Here is a 20,668-nt window from a genome sequence, read left to right on the forward strand (position 1 = left end):
ACTTCTATAACCTCCCAGAAACTGTTTTTCATTTCAGGCTGGAAGCATCTTACAGAGGTATTCAGAAGCTGAAAAAGGAATGTTAGGGGCAGTCAAGATGCCCTTGACCCTTGATCCAATTTCTGGAGTTAAAAATGTAAAGTGGAAATGAAAAACCAAACCAACCCCCCATTCTTATAGGTCAATGCCCCACCTACAAAGGGCAGTAAATTCTGGATTTCTGTTGACAACTGAATGCCTTGTAAATAAAAGGGAATGTTATCCCTGCCAAGTCTTGGAACCAAAAGGTCATAGAAATCACAGCACTCATGAAGCATCCATGCCAGGTTCTGTTCCTGACTCCAAATGGCCCAAGCTGAATGTACTGTTCCATCAGCAAATTGATGATGAAATCCAATAAATCTAGCCAGTCCAATTGCTGCCCTGAGGGGGGCCCACTTAAGAACCATTTTTATCAGTGGTTCTTTGGGAGGAAAAAAAAAAAAAGTCCATCCTCTAGATCAATAACTAAAATGATGAGCCTTTCCCCACTCCCACCAATTACATTTCTCTATATCCTATCCAATTTATTCCATATTAAAGTCAGATCCCAGAATACCAAGAAATACAAGTTTAATTAAAAAGCTATTACCTTTATTTAACTGCAAAACTCCACTATCTTAACCTTTGGCTTCAATTTAGTCTACCACCACACACCTCAAAAACATATAATTGGTCCCAGGAGGTGGAGGTACTGCATGAGGGGCTGGGAGGCAGCTTTGTATATATAATACACCTTTGGGTGAGCAGGACTACAGCAGTTTTCTCTCCATGAAGAAGGTCAGTACATGTTAACCTATTTTACATCCTTCAGCTCGAGCTGGGGGACCTACAAAGCTAATTAGAACTTCCATCTTCATCGGGAATCTTCATTTGCAGCACCAAAATGGGAACAGATCAGTACATTCTGGGATGGAAAACAGTTCCTAACCATGTGGGAGTAGGGGATGGGGACTGAAACATTGACCCAGCCCAAATGGCAAAAAGTCGCATTTAATTTACAATGTAGTCAAGGTTACAGGTAAAAAGCTACACAGAAAGTGTGGAAAAAAGTCTATTTCACAAATGTACAAACCTCTGTCCAAATCTCCCATTGATGTTCCCTCCCTTTGCCTCCTATGTGTCTTGGCCAAGACCAGCCTTAAAAGTTCTGAGCTACCAAGGACTCACATCACAGGGAGGGGAAAAGCTGTTGAATCTAGTCCTAAAGTCATCCTCCTCAAGAGATGGTCACTTGCCAAATAAAATCTTTTAATGTTCAATGTAAACTACCCTAAACTGGTCATAGCCTTTTTTAAAAATCATCTTCCTAACGCCTTTTGACAGGAGAAATAAAGCCTTGAGAAAACAGCACCCTGGAATCAAATGAGAAACATTAGCAAATGGAGTGCTGATGTTTTCTAAAAAACAAAACCACAGGTCAAATTACAATCATGTTTTAACCGCAACTACAGACCTGGATCTAATCATTCTTATCCCAACAGTAAGGACAGAAAGGGACAGGTCTAACTATAGGACTCCAACTTGCGGACCTGGGGAAAAGCTTTAAGTTTAAACCTAGATAAGGTTTTCATGAAGAACTCTAGAACCCTTTTATGACCAGTCTATAATTCATGAGAACCCTACTGTCATAGGAAAAATTCATTAAAATCAACTCTATCTGGGAATTTCAAGTATAGCAAATACAAATCAGGTCACATGACCCACATTATCAGTAACACTAGCAGCTTTCCTGCTACATGGCCATCCAACTCATCTTGAGGGCCTGGTGTTCATTACAAACAATATATATATAACTTCAAATAAAAAAATGATCCTAGAAGGGAGGTCGAAGGGCCTGGAGAAAAGGTGGCTGGGCAGTTTAGCTCACAAGATGCATGAAATAAATTTCTATACATAGAAAGCGTTCTGAAGACAGATCTTTAACGGGATATTTCAACCCCAACCCCAGCCCGTCATAAAATTACATGGTTAGGACACCAAGAGACATTCTGAAAGACGATACTGCACACATGGAAAGTTTTTTTTTCCTCAGTTCATTAGCCCCCCAAACCACCCTTCCACCCAATTCCCACCCCACCCCAGGACCAAAAATATCAAATCAATAAGGAGGGTGTGGGCTTCTTGCCAGGCCAAGCCTCCTTTGCATATTTCTTCTTCTTGGGCTCGTTTACAGCTTCGGGATTGTAGACCGCAGGGTTTGGTGCAGGGTTCATATTCACTGCTGATGGCACAACAGGGGTCAAGTCCACCTCAGGCGCGAGGTTTGGGTAGGGCATGGGCAGGCCACCAATTAGTGCAGTCCCATGGATGCCATGTGACTGTGAACCTGCCTCACTGTGGGTAGGGGGCAGGCCCCCATACAATCCTCCGCTGAATGGAAAGTTCTGCATGCGCCTGCTCACTGACTCCTCCAAACTGAGGGAACCAGGGCCCTCGACGCGTTTCTTCTAGGGTTTGCAAATAAAGAGAGAAAAGGGTGAAGCAGAAAAAGAGATCGAGCTCTATGGTAACCCTGACAATTCCCCACCTTCCCTCTTCGACCTATACTGTGGTCTTAAGACTCACAATTGCAGAAGAACCCTAAAGGTCAACTTAGTTCAACCACCCAAATAAGAGAAAGGGAAGAGGCCAAAAAATAAAAGGCAATCTAGAACCATCCCGGAGGCCTTTCCTGGAAAAGCCTCTGTTATATCTATATCCACAATGGGCAGCACCAGGCCCGCTAGTTAGAGAATGTCTCCCAAGCTTCCCATAGCCCAGCCAGATACAAACCAAGGAATTATCAGGAAACTAGAAAATGAAGACTGACAGGAAGAACTCAATATTAAAATGAACCATGCAACTAAACCTCACGTACACGAAGGGGAGTTTAAAAACAAGACTGGAGCCACAGCTCATGGCACACATCATACTTCACTAATCCATACCTTAACTGGAACCACTGCAGTCTGTACCATGTTTCTGAATCTGCCAACAGAAGGATCCACATCTTCTGCAAAGGGCAATGGAAACAAAGTGAGACCGATGTGTAAATAAGAAGAATGCAGACAAACTTGGCATCAAGTTATTTCTGTGGCACTAGCCCTTTGCAACATTATGGTTTTGTGTAATTAATCTGTGATATTAGGTGCATATATCTGCAAGAACAAGCCTACTCTAAGCCTAGCCCAGCATTTGCCACCCAAATCAATGTAAAGACTGGAGAATAGTGCTCGGCATTCTGACTTGAATTCCTTAACTTATGATCCAGAGGCCACACTTTGCCAAGAGATGTGAAATCTCTAAGGGCTCAATTAACTATGTTGTACAAGACTAGGAGAAGTAGCTCCAACTCTGAAGCTTGTGAACACATTGTATTAAATCACAATCCGGATCCTGGCTTCTCATAATCGGCAGAGGACAGATCAGCTAAAATGACTAAGAATATTAACAATATGAATAGAGGCAGCATGGGTAATGCCTTGCCTATACAAAGAGATGTGTTCCTGAAGAAAAATGGTCCATAAAATGAATTTCTAAAACCAAAATCCTATTTTAGAATAACCCTGCATTGAACTCTTATGACATAAAGAACTTCCTTGGTCATGTGAAGAGAATGCTACACTTGGAATTAGGACATCCCAGCTCTGCTACTTGTTAGCTACCAATTTAGCCATAAAACAAACTTTTACTTATGCTGAGGAGGATAAAAAATGAATAGCCCTGTTTTCACAAAACCCAATACATGAAATCAAGGTTTAGAACACAGATAAAATGTATACAGTATTTATATACTATATTTCATCTGACCTTCTTAAAAGCACTTTGCAGCAGGCAGTGCAAATTTTATCATTCCCAATTTACAGGTAAGGAAAGTGAAGCTCAGAGATGAAGACTGCAAAGTTAACAAATAGCAGAGACAAGATTTGAATCCAGGTCTCTTAACTCCAATCCAAGCTTTCTCTCCACCAAAAATGATGTTTGTTTGGTTCTCTGAAAGGACAAGCTTCTCCTCAGGGAACCCACACTCACCTGGATTGATGATCTCATCGTCTTCACTGAAAGTTACCCTAGAGTTCTTCCGTTTCCGCTTTGGTCTCTGGATGTCCAAATTCCCTTCCTCAATGGTGAGAGTAGAAATCCGTTTGTTATGGGCTGTGTTGAACTCTGTCAAGTTCTAAGGATGGGTTCACAGAGGAGACAGGGAGTCAGTGTACCTACAGATAAAGGTTTCAGGGCAGGGCAACAAGATAAGAGTATCAGGACTAGGAGAGCCTTTGAAAATTCATCTTGTCCTTTCTAGACAAATGGGGATCTATGTTGTTGTTCAAAATCTCAAATTTCTTTGATCCTATATTCACATACCTAATGATCTTTATTTGTCGGGATTTGGGAACTTCTCTATGACAAGTAGAACAGAGACCATCCAAATGAAGTGAAAAAGCAGGGGTAAATATTATTTGGACTTTATTATTTGTCTGAAGAAAGGTGATTAAATTCATTCTTATTGTGAGGACAGATGAAGAAAAACATCTGGATGCAGTGAGACTGGGGGGAGCTCCAAAGAACTTGGTTTTAAGCAAAAAAAAAAAAAAAATCCAACACACAAAGAATAAAGAGTTCCTTTCCTCTGTGCATTTCACTTTTAGCATTAAGATTTTGCTCTTTGTTCCCCATTTTATTCATACTCATGGAGCCATCTATCTCGATAACTGATTTTGTCTTCAGTACAGTTTACTTGTTTTATCTTCTGCTGGACTTACTCCAATCTGCAATGCAGCCTTGGATGCTCCAGTTTCTGGAGACCAGTCCTTGGAGGCTGCTTAGCAGTACAGGGGTTCCCTAGCATTTCACTAGGAATTGGAAAGGAAGATAATATTTGTGGGGAAAAGGCAGGAAGACAAACAGGAGAAAGAAACAGCTAAAGTGAATCTGGCTGCACAATCATTAAGCCCAAACCCCTCCTTTTACAGAGGAGAAAACAGGTCCAGAGTGTCCAAGTGACCTGCCCAAAAGCACAGTGCCAAAGCTGGACTGAGAATCCTCAACTCCTGGCTCTCAAGATTCTTTCCATGACTCCAACTTCTCATTGCAACACTAAAATGATATGTTTCTCCGTCATTTGCCATCTTTATATACCCATGTATAGGCATACATGTATCTAAAACAATCACCCCATACACGCACCAATGACACACAGCATATTATACATATGCACAGAATCACCATGTCCACAGAGCAAATAAGAGTAGTTTAATGTGAATTTTTTGAGTCTATGCCAGGGAAATGAAAAACTAGTGTCGTGAAGAAGCCTCTAGAAGTCAGGAGATCAAGTCTGAGTTTTGCTTCCATTCTGTTGTGGATCTACAGAGTTATGACTCTGGGCAATTACCTTCATCTGTGAGGGTGGACCGATGTGTATACACACAGACAGACATACACACACACCACACACACCCAATCCCACCTGTAATACACAGCCCATGTACAGATTCAGAGCTTAAAAAAAAAAATGACATTTATTGGAGAAAAAGAAAAAAACCTTTGAGTTCAAAAACACATAAATTAGTTTTCCAAAGCTATCCTATCAATTCATTTCAAGGATCCCTGTGAGCATCATGGAAGATATGGATGCCTAGAAAAGCAGTACAAGTGAAGGGAGAACCCGGAGAGCCATGCTGGTGCCCATGAGGGAGGAAGAGCTCCAGGGTTGAGCTGGATTCTCCGCAGGGATTCCTGGAGCAATGGAGACTAAAAAACCACACCGGATGGGAAGTGCTACAGCAACTGTGGCATAAGGACCTCCCGCACAAATAAGATCACAGATTCAGCAAAGCATTAGAGGAATACAAGAGTTACACTAAAAATGTAAAACTCTGAATTGAATTTTAGGAACAAGATGATTTTTCACTTTTCAGCTCTAATCAAATCAGTCCTGAATGAGAAATTATGAGTTTGGGTTTTAAAAAGCAAAAGATCAAACCAACTTGTGCATCTATCAGGGTGACAATTATGTGACTGTCTAAGACAGAAAGCTGATCTGCTTCCATTTTAAAAGATAACCCAAGGGAGTGAGCAGTGAGGTGCCATAACACAGACACAAAAAGATCTACATTCCAATCCCTCCTCAGATCCTCAGGAGTTCTATGACCATGGGCAAATCACTGAACCACTTGTAGCCTCAGTTTCCCCAACTGTAAAATGTGAAAAATAATACCTATAGTACCTACCTCACAGGGTTGCTGTGAGGTCCATACAAAAAAAGCATGTAAACGTTCTTTGCAAACTTTAAAGTGTTCTATAAAATGTCAGTTCATATTAAGGTGCATCAGCAGCAGACCCACGGGAAGCAGCTTCCAGGAAAGGCAGACTGTACCGCTCTAGAAATGGCTTCCTCCTGTGGGCAGCAAGGCCCAGAAAACCAGAGTAAGTCCTGTGTTAACATCCTGAGAGTTTCTAAGCTTTGTGGTCTACACAAAGGAATAGCATACGCTATGGCTTCTACTGTCTTAAAGCAATCAGCTAGAGGAAAGGGACGAACACCTGCAACTCACAGCCTACAATGTGGTCTATGAGCCCATGAAGGTGACAAAGTAAGGAAGATGAGATGTCATGAGACAGATGAGCTTAGCCCCCCCCTCACCAAATCTCCCCATTTCTGGGTGTGATGACGTAAGCCTGCATCACAATGCCCACTCAGCAACAATGCTGATGTACATCATGGGGATCAGGCTCTGTTTGCTGCTGATTCTTTTGTTCTCCCAAGCGGAGAACTACAAATTACAAGAACGGAGAATGTCTCTGCATCATTTACATTCCACACATTGGTCCAAAATATCAAAATAATACCACAGAATTACATCAAGCTCAGTCTCCTCTTCTGGGAGGCCCAGTAAGCCCTTGAGTTCATCATCCTCTCCACCCATTTTCTCATCTCCTTTCACCGCTGATGGCAACGTCTGAGGCTTCTCACGAAGAGTATACGCCCGTGTAGATGCACCAAATGAGACTGTGGAGTCGATGGGGATCTGTTGTGGTTTGTGAGGCTCCAATCGAATGTGACCCAAGAATGTGCCGTGTGCTGGGAAAGATAAGAAAGGTAGGAGTGAGAATGGAGCCATTCTATAGTGTTTCTGAGTTTAGATTCTCCAGTCCCAAATAGCAGTGACCTCCCAGATCACTAAGATCCTGCAGATAGTACAGTTCCAGAGCACTTTTACATTCTCTCATTCGAGCCTCACAACACGGTGGATCCTCCACAAGGAATTCCTGGAGCAATAGAGACTAAAATACACAAGGTGGAAGTGTTATAGGGGCTACTGCAATTGTGGCATAAGGAGTTTCTGCACAAATAAGATCACAGCATCAGAAAAATACAAGAGTTACATTAAAAATGAAAAACTCTGAATTAAGTTATAAAACAAGATTTCTCATTTGTTATCTGTAGTAAGTCTTCTTATGCTCACATTACAGATAACAAAATTGAGATGAAGAAAGACTAACTAGCCCAACATCACAAAGTCAGGAATTGTCAGGGCTAGGACTTTCAAGACTCTAGATTCCTGTCCCCTAGCTACAACATTAAGCAACTGGCTCAAGAGACAATTTGCCTGTAACCAATGATGGTGTACATAGAATTTTTTTGTAACTTAATGGCTGCAATCAGATTTTTCCAGTCAGAAAATTCACACTTCTCTATGATGACACTCACATAAACTCCAGCCTGGACATCCCCTTCTTTTGCCTTTTAAAAAGCCCTAATTCCCTTTTCTGAACTTTGACCTAAATTTTTAGCTCATTCCTTACTCAGATTAAAACTCAATTCTCCCAGCATTCTGAATGTTAACTCTGTTGCTAGGCTGCCCTCATGTGGTCTAGGATGAAGCAGAAATGTCTTAGCTCTTATATACTACCATAATGTGCAATGATGCAATGATTATAAAGTGCCCAGTCTAGATTTGTTAACTGAGTTTCCCTAATCCAGAATAAAACCTGACTAAAAGAATGACCATGCTGATCCCCTTTCAACATTTTTCCACTTGGGCTACACCAAAATTGGGATCTATATATAACCTACATATGAATGAACAAAGGACTGTGGGGAATCTGACTCTCCCCTAAGTCAATGCCAGTGCCCTCATGGGTCACTCCCAGTTGACTAAGGGGTTGAGAAGCCATAAAGCAAGAGATCATGCAATGAACACATTTGAAATGAACAAACTAAAACCTCAGATTCACTGAAGTGACTCTCAATCTGGATATAAATTATTTGTGGCCAAATTTTTAATCCAGTTTTAGTTCCCTACAGTTACTTAGCATACGCTATTAGTTGTCATGTGCTTTGGGCACAAAAGAAAACTGTCAATGACTCACTAGGGCAGCTAGGTGGACTCAGTGGATAGAGTGCCAAGGATGGCAAGTTCAAATCTGGCATCAGGCACTTATATCTGGAAAAGTCATTTAACTTCTGTTTGCCTTCGTTTCTTCATCTAAAAAGTGGAGATTACTTACTACTCTTGCAAAGGTTGTTGTAAAGATAAGATGAAATAACAACTGCAAGGCACTTAGCACAGTGCTGAGCACATAGTAGTCACTATTTAAATGTTAGCTATTATTGGTCCCCCCCCCCCAAAAAAAAATATTCCTAAAATGAGAGCTCTTCAAAAAGGGGAAGAAGTATGTGTATATGAGAAAGGTGTACATCACAGTATGCAAATATATAGGAAAGAGGGAGGTGAGGGGAGGTGGTGGTCTTTATTGAAAGCTAATATCATAATTGATTACTCAGGTTTAATACAAGCCAGATTCTAGGATAACAGTATAAACCTTATTCAGATTAGTTAACAAAGCAAATTTAATGTCAGCCAAAGTAAAACAATCAGTAAGATGAATTTTCTGTAATTAAAATTCAAATAATCATATATTAGTTTCCAAAACGGCTTCCTCTTTCTGCTAATACAGCTAAGACTGGCATTCTCTGTACAATATTGTGACCTATCCACTATTATTTACAATAATATCATTACTATGCTACAACAGATCCTAGTGCTTTGTCTTTTGACTGATCACCTCAAGACACCAGTGACAAACTGAGAGTTCAAGCCCTCCCTGGCATTAAATCCTCTGAATTTTAGGCCCTTTTTAGAACACAACTTCCACAAAACTAACTGCTCTCTATAATCCTGCTTCAGGTAATGATGTATTTTCATGGGAGCAGTCACTGATACTGGGTAGAATGGACTTATGGAAGGATTTTTCCCAAGTGAGAATCTATAACTAGTAAGTTATAGTAAGTTCTCTACAAATTCTTAGGTCCTAGAAGGCAGTCTCTCCCAACCTTCCAACTTCTGGTCTTGGGAAGCTGCCTCTCTGCACTCCTACTACCTTCTCTGAAGAAGAAGGAGGGGAACCTTCCCTCTATGGCTTCTCTCCCTATATCTCCAGTCTCAAACATCAGTTATTTCAAGGGTAGAAAGTGGCAATAAAAGCTGGAAAAGAGCAGGCAAGTGTTATATATGCAAAATTAAATGAAAACCCTTAATTTCCTATTTAGTCAGCAATAAAGCATTATTTAAAGACTGATTAGTCCAAAGTAGTTTGACAGGAAGTAAAGTTACTTACTACTGTTGAGATCTATTAGGAAAACTCTCTTCAGATGCTTGTGGTAGACCAAGGCAGCATGGACTCGGGAGCAAGATTGGTGATCAATGGTAAAATCACATAGATCAGGGTTTCTCCCAAACAGGTAATACTTCTTTTCATCAATGATCAGTTTCTAAGGTTGAGTACCAAATAAACAACATTACTTAATATCTTGCATTGATGACTTTCCCCCAAAGTTTTCCAATCAATAAAAATGTTCAACTAGTTAATAGTCTTTTGCAGAGTGATAGCTCTCTGTCAAAAACAAAATACATTTCATAACACTTCTCCTAAACAGAAATCACATGTCAAATTCAGGGATACCATTCAATCCTCCCGCCTCCCCCCACCAAGAATCTCATATTTGGAAGGGACCCGAGAGAACATCTAATTCAACCCGCTATGTGAGCAGGAATCTTAGCTACAATAATATCCCAGATAAATGGCGATCCAGCTCTTGTTTGAAGACTTCCAGCAACTGGAATTTAATTTGTTTCTGAGGTAACCCATTCCATTTTTGAACAATTAATTATTAAAAAGTTTCCCCCTATATTGAATGGAAATTTGCATCTAAATTCACTGCTCTTATTGCTATACTTTGGAATCAAACAAAACAAGTCATCCTTATTTCACGTAATGGCCCCTCAAATGTTTTAAAAGACGAATCATTGTACCTCCCTATATAAGTCTCCTATTTTTTCAAGCTAATGAGCCACAGTTTCTTCAACCTTTCCTCAATAATTCTAGCATCTCCAGGCTTCACCCATTCTGGCAGCCTTTTTTCTGGATATACATCATTCTCTCAAGAATCCTCTCAAACAGCTAGTGCTTTTCCTTCTACAAATCTCTTGGTCTTTCTTATGTACATACTAATCTAAATACAGGTGTCTCCCTTGTTAGAATGTCAAATCCTTAAGCACAGGGACAACTTCATTTTGTCTTAGTATCTGCAAGCCCTGATGCACAGCAGCTGCTCTTTGAATAAATGTTCACTGCTGAATTGTCCCTCTATGATGAAGCCAGGGGACAAGACTATCAGGCTCCCTCATCCTCTTTTTAAGTTAACTCCTTTTCTACCTCCCTCACTCTAACCCCATCACAAAACAATGCTATCTAACAAAACAATGCTATCTAAAAATGAAACTTTTCATACTGCCTAATTTCAAGTTGAAACTGAAAAGAAAAGCACAAGACATGATTAAAGCAATGAAGACTGATTAAACATATTCATTCTGATTTCTCTATCCAAACCAGTGCTATTCATCACAATAGTCACCTTGGAAAGCTATGTGCTTCTTCCACATCAGGCCACAGGCTCAAGGCTTTGACTTTGATCAAAACCACCCCTCCACCATGAATGCATATTTTATTCACTGTATAATGCTCTGTACGACTTTTGTTCAAAAGACAAATATTTGCTAAACCTGAGGATTCACCAAATAACACACCACAGATTCTGAAGGCAGCTGCCAAAAGTAAAGGCAGCTCCATGGAAATAGAAAGGAGACAGGGTGTCTCCTAAGGTACTATGGAGGACAAACCTCCTGTCTGCAGGAGAGGGCTGTTCTAGCTTTCTTTTTTAAATCAAGTTCCTTTTAAACTCACCTTAAGTTTTTTAAAATAAATTTTTTCCTAGATAAAGTTAGGTAACAAGGAAGAGTGGCCCAAGGAATGGCACTCTTGGGAATCAGGGAATCCTCAATTCTGGATCTACAGAAGGCTACTGTTTCCCAGGGTGTCTCAGTTTTTCTATTACAAAAGAGATAAATGACTTTGAAGATACAACTGACTACAATGAGGCCATAATATTTTCATTAATTTATTTACATCAAAAGAGAGGTGTTTCCAATAAGCTCTATCAGGAGCTGACACTGCCAGGTTCAGTGCAGGAGGGTAGGAGAAACAAGAGCTGCTAAAATAAAATGCAGAAAAGGATCCCTGCAACAGGATGAGGACTTAGAAAAATCATATATCAATGTTATCTATGTTTCACTGTATTTTAATTTATTTCATTAAATATTCCCCAAATACATTTTAATTTGTTCCTACATGTTTGACACCTCTGTCACGATCCATAGTCTATAGTATTTTTATTATTCAAACTCATTGACTATAACCTAATTTACTTTGGCCTCAGCTTAAATTAGTTCCCATTAACCTAGATATGTGGCTCTACTCTCAAAACACATGCACTGTTCAATAGCTGTTGCTCATGAAGTGGCTTCTACTTTGAACCTGCTTCAAAACAATGAAAATTTAAAAGAGTCTAAAAGGTCACTCAGGGTCTGTTGTAGGCAGGTTAGACTCACTCAGTTATTGAGCAATATGTAGTGGGTGCCCTCCTTGCTGATACCTCCCTGTCTCCCCTCCTGCCTTACATGACCCTGCTTCTACAACAGCAATGCTCTCATTTTACAGCAGAGAAGTCTGAGTCTCACTCAAGGTCGCAGAGGTCATGAAGAAACCAAACTAAGATCTGAGCCCAAAGCCCTCTGACTCGGAACCAGCATTCTTTTCTCCTGCTCTCTGCCTCTCTTCTGGGTGACTTTATTTGTCTGGCTTCAGTTATCACCATTGTGCCAGTGATTCCCAGATTTCTATCTTCCATATCATCCTTTACCGTGGGCTCTTGTGCTGGATTTCCAACTTCTGGTTGGATCTCATTATCTACATGAACCAATGGAACCTAATGTGGCCGTGTCTAGGAATGAAGGCCTTCTCCCTTTAACCTACCTTTCCCCCCTTACCTTCTCCATTCAGGTAATGGTACCACCATTCTCCCAGTATCTCAATGAGGTCGACTTTAACTTTTCTTTCTCCCTTACCCCATATTCTAGTAGCTGCCAAATACTTCTACCTATACAACCTGAAGTAAATGAACAAGCCATTTATTAAATGCCTACTATGTGCCAAGCACTGGCAAAGCACTCAGTGCTTTATAAGTATTACCACATTTGATCTTCACAACAACTTGCGAGGTGCTATTACTATTCCCATTTTACAAATGAGTAAACTGAGGCAATGAGGTGACTTGCCCAGGGTTACACAACTTGTAAGAGTCTGAGGAGGGATTTGAACTCAGGTCTTCCTGACCCCAGACCCAGTATTCTATCCATAGTGCACTTAATTGCCCTTGGTTTGATTCCTCGAGGCTGTTCTCCTTACCCTAACCCTCAACCTCCTTCCTTAGTTCCATTCTTAACTCTTTTTATATATAGGTCATAAGACAATCTTTTAACCACCCATACTACTTTTACCCTATCCCTTCATGCTGCTTCCCAAGTAATCTTCCTGATGTTGTTATGGTCAGGTCACTTCTTACTCCCTCTTTGAGGAGCTCCCTAGTTTCTTCTTGTATTCTCAACCCTTTTTTTTTTTTTTTTTTTTTTTGCATGTATTCTCAATCCTATCACATTAGTCTCCTCTGTCTTCCGTCCTATCCTACACTGTCTCTGTGCCTCATGCTTAAAAGAGATTTCCTTTCTACCTGTCTTTGGATCCCTCCTTTCCCCTAAGGCCCAGCACAATGTCCCACAAAAAGCTCTTCGCAGACACCTCTCTTCCTCATGCCATGGGTCAGTGACTTCCCTTCTCAAATGTTTGAACCTCTTCTTTGCATTTATCTCGCTCTGCCCTGCATATTTGGATCCATGTGTCCAAAACACAGGCCAAATTTATCTTGGCATTCTCCACTCATGTTTTATAAATACTCATGGAGGATTTATGGTGGCAAATCAATTGCACTCTCTTTACAAGTCCTGAGAATGACATCAAATAAGGCAAGGTTACATGTCTAACAGGACCTGCTTGGCTACTCTTTCAATGTCCCTGCTTCATAATGATACATTCTCAGACTATGGGACCATCTCACCTCTGAGTTCACTTCAAGCTAGAATTCTGAGTTTCACTCCAGCCATTATTCCCAGTCTGGCCATCATCAGGACTGTACCTTTGAGTTATAACCCAGAGTGCTCACCTCAACATGCTGGGCTTAAAAGACTCATGGTTTACTTTAATATTGCACTTATAAAACCCAGCTATCACAAGACACATCCCAACCTTCTGGAACAGCTCAGGATACAGATAGCTTGGTTAGTATCAAGTGCTTGATAATTCTATAGAGATAAGACCGGTCCAGGTGTGTTGCTAATAAGAATGACAAAAAGACCCTCTTAGAATTCTGACTTGCCATATATGACTTAGCCTGTCATCTAAAGGAGCATTTAAAGGAGAGATTTCATTCTAGGAATCAATAGCTAGTTTATAAATTATGCCTATTTGTCTCCTTTCCACTTATATTGATAATAGAAATATTAGTTGAATTCTAGTCAAATCAAAAATTTTAAAAAACTTAAAAGAGATTAAAAAAAAAAAACAAACCTCCAAGAGTTTACAGTCTAATGCAGGAAACAAAATACAAACAACTATGTAGAAATAAGACATAAACAGGTTATGATGGAAGTAATCTCAGAGGGCTGACATCAAAATGAAGGAAGCCTAGGAAAGGCTTCTAATAGAAGCTGGGAGTTTAGCTAAGACTTGCAGCAGGGCAGCCAAAGAAGTCGGAGCTGGAGAAGAGGAGGGATAGCCAGTGAAAATATTTGCTGTCAGGAGAGGAGTATAGTTTGTGAGAAACATTCAGTCAATAAAAACTTAATAAGTTCCTACTAAGTGCCAAAGGCACTGTGCTAAGCAATAGAGATAGATAAAATAGTCCTGCTCTCAAAGACTTCAGTCTAATGGGGAAGACAACATGCAAACAACTACATACAAACAACAGACAGTATAAACTGAAGATAATCTCTGAGGCAGGCACAACAATAACGAGGAGTTGGGAAAGGCTTGCTGTAGGAGGTGGCATTTAGCTGGGTTTGAAGCCAGGGAAGCCAGGAGGAGAGATGAGGAAGGACTGTGATCTGCACTGGTGCACGGCTGGAACCAAAGGAGCAGAGATCTTCTGAAGTATTCCTTGCAATAATCTCAACAGGAGGCTCTTACAAGTTCTACTTTAAAAAGTGGAACCTATGATAAAACAACTATAAGTAACTGACCTGAGATTACCCCGCATTTGGGTGCAGGAAAGAGCCAGTCCCTCATATCAAGCTGTACTTTAATCTAGCGTAGTCCAACAGGGACCAATTATAACAAAGTCCATTGGAAGTATCCTTCATACAAGGCCACTTGTCAAACAGACAATAGGACAGTACAATACATAATGTTTAACAATTAAAGAGAAATTATAGTAAGTGCTGAAACTGATGTAAAGCACAGAGGTTCTTTGGTTCATATCATTTAGCAACAATGATACTGTCTCTGGGTGATAATGATGTCTCAACCTAAGAACAATTTTTTAAGTTCCGAAAGCTCTTTTTAAAAGTTCAACTGGATTCTGGTGAAGTACCCTCAGCCTCCAAAATTCTGTGTGTATGCACATGTACGCACATGCATGAGGGAGTGGGGGATGCCACAATTTATAAGGAACTTTTAACACTTAATTATTTGTTCCTTCAGACAAAGTCATGATTCCCATTCCTCTTTTAAAAGCATGGCTCCTTATTAGCTTTGTCCAATCCTCTAAGCAAAATTCAGAGACAATTCTTATAGACTCCTCTTTCTCATGCTCTGTATTCCATTATTCCATGTGATTTATTCAGCTAATTAATTCCCAGTACATCTCATGCTATTTCCCAGTAAGAGACAGAAACTTCTTCTAGGCCCTTTGCCTATAGCCTTAAGAGTTCAAAGGTCCATGACCTATTTAGAAACTGGGAAACTGGAGAATCTAACATATAACATATACCTCATGTTGAAGAGATACATGTGGTTCAATGTGTTATATTGTTAAGTACTTTTAATGGAAAAAATTGGGAATTTAAAATAGCATTACTGGAAAACAAAGCAGAGAAGTGGGGGTGGGAAGTGACTCATGCTTTCCCATGATGGAAAAAATGCATGATATGTATTTTCATACCTCAATTAACTTGTCTCCTTTGACTACATCCAGATGTAAACCAGGTGGGGGTTTACCTGCCCTAGAAAATAAAGAGAAAAAGACCTTCAGGATGAGTACAATGAATGCTATTTACAGTTTCTGTTCCCATTGAGTGTTGTAGCTCTCCAACCAGCCTATAATTAGTTCATGTTCAAGTAGAAATGCCATCTCCTTCACTGTTATTACAGCTCCTTTCCACTTTTCGATGCTGTACTTCTCCAATGATTCAACTGCTCCAAAACAGACTTCAGTTAAGCAATATTTAGAACAGCAGGAAAGAAACCTCTATTTTAAAACCATATGTCTACCTTGCAGGAAAGGCCTATAAAGACAGAATGCTTCCTCCACGGTGATGAGGAAATCTGGGCTTGATTCTAAGGTCTGACACATAATCTGAAAAGGCAGAATAAGCCAAGAAGTATCTGGGGCTCAAGGTATGAAATAACATGCAGGAAAACTCAAAAGTTAGTCATGTCACAGTACAAATACAGACTAGTGACTCGGACCTTGAAAAGAACACAAATACTGTCCAGTTCGGAGTCATAGATGACCTTGACATAGGAAGCCCCTACCTCCTGTTGGAAGACATGGACATAAAAGAGCACTATACTTCCTCTATCTCCACACAGCCATGATAAATCATCTCAATCTTGAACTGGCTGCCCAGGAAGGCCCAGGGATGAACTTAAGAACAAGAATCAGACAAGGGATCACATGCACCCAAAAGCTCCTCCTCCTTCATTTCCAGTGAAAGCCTGGGGTCAAATAAGACCTTTCCCATGATACTGGAGCTAGACCTCTCTGAAAACAAAAGCAAACCTATCAACATCCATCCCGTTAATATCCTACAGACAAGAGCAGTAACGACGGAGTCATCTCAGGAGCCGGACCCCATCCTGCCCAGCAAACCACCGGAGAGGCGGCGCGTGCCCACCCAAACCAGCCCCAACCCTCCGACTACAGTGTCAGGGGCTGGCGGGCACTCTCCTTCAGAGGTGTCCCTGATTTGGGGTCTGGGGATTCTCAGCTACTGAAAAAGGGACAGCCTCGGGCTAATGGGTCTGCACCTCCGGCTTTCGGCTCTTCTCGCTTGTTAAGGGCAGGGGCCCGTTTGGGGACCTCCTCCGACGCTGACCTCGGACGGTCTCTGGATGGATGCTCTTACTCTTGGGCGTGCTTGCTGCCCGTCCGGGTTGCTGCTCAGCTCGGGGAGGGGGGGAGGGGGTGGCGGGGGAGGGGGGGGCAGGCCAGAGGGGAGGGGACCGATATTGAGGCTCACACCCTGGGGGTCCTTGGCGGTGAGATTAGGCCGGAGCCCTTTCCAAGCTTCCCGTTCAACTGGGAAACAGTTCTCGGGCAGGGCAGGGGGGGGGCGGTGTCTGCGATTTCTCTCTCCCTCCCGTGTGTCCGTCCGCCCGCCCTTTTCTGCTGGTCTCGGTCTACAAGGGCCTAAATGGGGAGGCGGGGCAGGGGGAACCTTTCCCACTCTTAACCTTTCCCCTCCCCCTCTTTCAGCGGCCTCAGGCCCGACCCCCGGGCCCCGGGCCGGCCCGGTTAGGGGAGAGGAGGCGAGAAGGAAGCAAGGATGTAGGATGGAGGCCGCCTCCTCTCCCCGTTGCCCCACACGGCCTCCCGGCCCAGGCCGTGAAGCCTGACCGCCGCGCCCCGGAGACGCCCCTGCCCCCGGCCCGACCCGGACCCCGGCGCTCACCAAGTCGGGCAATCGAACAGCGGGAGACTGGAGCCTGAGTTCGCGGCTGCCGCCATCTTGCGTCTCCCCCTCCCATTTGGAGAACCCAAAGCATGCCGGGAAGTGGGAGGACTGAACTGGGGAGGGGAGACGAGGAGAGGGATCCCAGCAATCCATGCGCGCCCCTCCACCCTCTCTGTCCGAAACCGGTGCCCCCCCCATCTTGAAGACCTAATAGCAAGGTCTCCGATGGCGCATGCGCCGTTCTGTCCCACCTCTCTCGTGGGTCTATGGGTCTGGCAGATTGAGCCGTGGCTCTGACGTTTGAGCCAGTAGAGAACTTCAGTTCTGAGAAAGCTCTGTTTCTAGTTAAAACTAACTAGACAGTCTCTGACGTCTTGGGTTCTCACCCCCTCTCCCTCCCAGCTCTGACATCCTGGATTCTAAGGGCTTTCCCAGCTCTGACATCTTGGGTTCTAAGGTTCCCACCCAGCTCCGATACCTGGGTCTCAGGAGCCCCACCCCCCCATCCCATTCTGACATCCTGGATTCCAAGCTCCCTCCAACTCCGACATCCTGGGTCCCGAAGAGCCCTCTTTGGCTCCAATATCCTGGATTCTAAGGCCCATTTTTGACTATTTTAACATTCCAAGGGTCCTCCCAGTTGAGATTCCCTCTTCTAAGGCCTTTCCCAGCTCTGACATCTTCATGTTCTAAAGCCCCTCTCAGTTCTGATAATCTATGTTCCATGAGCCCTCCCAACTCAGTGTCCTAAGGCCTCTCCCAACTCTGACTTTTGGGTTTCAAGATTCCTCCTAGTCTTGATAGTCCATGTTGTAAGGTCCATCCCAGTTCTGACATTTCCCGTCCAGCTTTGACATTCTGCAATGGATAGAATACTAGATCTTGAGTCAGGAAGATTTCAATACAAATTTGACCTCAGTAACTTACAAACTGTGGGACCCTAGATAAATTACTTAACTGTCTACCTCAGTTTCCTCAGCAGTAAAATTCCTATCCTTGTAGAATATTGCCATGAAGATCAAATGATGTAATATTTATAAAATATTTAGCATGGTATCTGGCACATAGTAGATCCCTAATAAATACTTGTTTTCCTTCTACCATCTGGTTCTAATATTCTGTTTTCTAAGGTCTTTCACAGCATTGACACTTTATGCTCCACAGCTGCTTCCAGATCACATCGTACTGTAAGGATCCTCCTATCTGATGTTCTGTGTTCCATGGCTCTTTTCAACTTTTTACATGTTATGTTCTAAGGTCCCTTCCAGTTCTGACATTCTGTGTTCTAAAGCCCCTTCCAGTTCTGAGGCTCTTTTAAGATCTAATATTCTGTGTCTTTTGATCAACACACAATTTCCATATTCTAGCATTTTACCATTAAGGCTGTTTCCTGCTTTGCCATTTTATATATTAAGTCCCCTTTAGCTTTGATATTAGGGAACATAAAGTAGTGTGGTACATATAAGCACTATCTGAAGTCAGTCAGATCTGAATTTAAATCTGAGCTCAGATACTGTGTGATTCTTGTTTGTTTCAATTTCCTCATCTGTAAAAGGAAATGACAAATCCCTCTTTGCTAAGAAAACCCCAAGAGAACCATAAAAAATGGATACAACTAAATAACAACAATAGCTCTAATAGTGTATGTTCTAAGGTACTCCTCAGCTTTAATAGTCAGTATTTTGGCATTCTACATGCTATAGTCTAGCTCAGCTGTTGACCTTCTATATTTTGCAGTTTGCCCTAAATTCTAAGGGCCCTCCCCAAACATATTCTGTGATCTAAAATTCAAAAAGATTGATATCCCACGTTCCTCTCTTGATTGAAAGTCCATGATTCATATACTCACCACCTTCATTCAGTGCCTTTCCCCATGCTCTGAACAGGGAATCCTGCTTTGTAACTGAAAAGCATGTAGGATAGTCCCATGACTGATTTCTACCTCACCCCATTCCCTTAGCTTTGTTTCTTTTGTGAAAAAAATGACCAGAAATTTCTCCCTTCATCCAGGGCTCACAGCACTTTCACATAAACCTTCATTTAAGAGACCTTGAGTCCTACTGCTTTCTGCAATGAATTTAAATTGTATTGTAATATTTTTCAATTTAAACTAATTGAAGAAAGGGACTTGGTAGAGGTTTTAACAGGGTTTTATTACCAGCCATGACCCATGATGAATGATTACATCAAGACCATATGTTGTCCAGGAAAAGAAGTAGACTGATCACATTAAAAACAAGAAATGACAGAGTCCAAATTTTAGACTGATAACTATGAAATATTTAAAAGTCCAGAGAAATGGAATGACATAGGTAAGATGTATAGAGGATAAGAAAGCAAGGATTCCAATGTTGCATCTGCTCTGGTGAATACATGTCAATGAAGTCCCAGAATCACTGAAACATCAATATGCCTGAAATGTGCATAGATAAAAATCTTTCCTGGGACAGAACAATGAAGGAGCAGAGAAAAGGAGGCTGGAAGTCTATTCTTTTTTCCAGTACTGATGACGACCCATGCTGACTTTCTTTCCTAAAGATATGCCATGCTAGAAAGTGCTGAATTTAATAGGCACATTTCTTAAAGCCCTGATTGGACCTGGAGAAAGACAGCAGCTATCCACAGAAATGAAAGTAGACAACCAAAGTGGAAACCCAAGGCTCCTAATTAATAAACATTATTTGTTTGAACCTAATAAATGTACATAGCAGCTTATAAAGTTGAAATAGTAAAAGAGGTAGCCCTTTTCCCCTAGTTTGACCATTGGCCACAGTATCAAGTTGTGTTGACCAGAAACAAGCCTCTCAGCCAGACCTCAGTTGTGTTGGTTATCTATGCTTTTCTAATGTATTTGGCTCTTCCTTTTCTTTTTATTGGATGGGAAACAGAGGGTGGTAGGGAATGGAGCCCCTTGACTTTTTCCCAAAGGAAACAAATTTTTGGATCCAGAAAGAGGAAAGTAAATAAGCATTTTGTAAATGCCTTCTATGTGCCAGATAGTATTACATGAATTATAAATATTTCAATTGATCCTCACAGTCCCTGAGATGGGAGTACTGCTATTATCTTTTCCATTTTACAGTTTAGTAAACTGAAAGAAATTAAGGTACTTCCTTAGGTTCACACATATTAAGTATCTGCAGAAAGAATTTGAATTTGTCTGATTCCAACCTAGCACTCTTTCTACTAAGCCACCTAAGCTGCATCTAGGCAGAGATAAAATGACTTCAGAAAAGAATAACATCAATACAGGTCAAGGTAAATGACCATTTTCACAAGGTTCAAGAGCCTTTACCATA

The 20,668-nt window shown here is 41.6% G+C and overlaps 1 protein-coding gene and 1 non-coding gene across 4 annotated transcripts; both read right to left on the reverse strand.

Moving 5' to 3' along the window:
* Positions 1–611: 611 nt before the first annotated feature.
* Positions 612–17,582, reverse strand: PPP1R8 (protein phosphatase 1 regulatory subunit 8). Of its 3 annotated transcripts, XM_051988060.1 has the most exons (7): positions 17,367–17,472; positions 15,635–15,695; positions 9,643–9,796; positions 6,882–7,102; positions 4,054–4,198; positions 2,970–3,034; positions 612–2,489 (listed from the first exon to the last, which is right to left on the reverse strand). In XM_051988060.1, the coding sequence occupies exons 1-7, from the start codon at positions 17,420–17,422 to the stop codon at positions 2,136–2,138; spliced, it is 1,056 nt and encodes a 351-aa protein (XP_051844020.1). In that variant the 5' UTR covers positions 17,423–17,472; the 3' UTR covers positions 612–2,135. The 3 variants fall into 3 exon arrangements, with proteins under 3 accessions (XP_051844020.1, XP_051844019.1, XP_051844021.1); XM_051988059.1 differs by lacking the exon at positions 15,635–15,695 and having other exon boundaries at positions 17,367–17,582; XM_051988061.1 differs by lacking the exons at positions 6,882–7,102; positions 9,643–9,796; positions 15,635–15,695; positions 17,367–17,472 and adding an exon at positions 6,252–6,875 and having other exon boundaries at positions 1,017–2,489.
* On the reverse strand, positions 13,605–13,771 carry LOC127558523 (small Cajal body-specific RNA 1). The gene has a single exon (XR_007952901.1). It is a non-coding gene; the product is annotated as a small Cajal body-specific RNA 1 (non-coding RNA).
* Positions 17,583–20,668: the final 3,086 nt, after the last annotated feature.

Source organism: Antechinus flavipes, chromosome 3, assembly GCF_016432865.1.
Source record: "Antechinus flavipes isolate AdamAnt ecotype Samford, QLD, Australia chromosome 3, AdamAnt_v2, whole genome shotgun sequence".
Classification (NCBI taxonomy): Eukaryota; Metazoa; Chordata; class Mammalia; order Dasyuromorphia; family Dasyuridae; genus Antechinus; species Antechinus flavipes.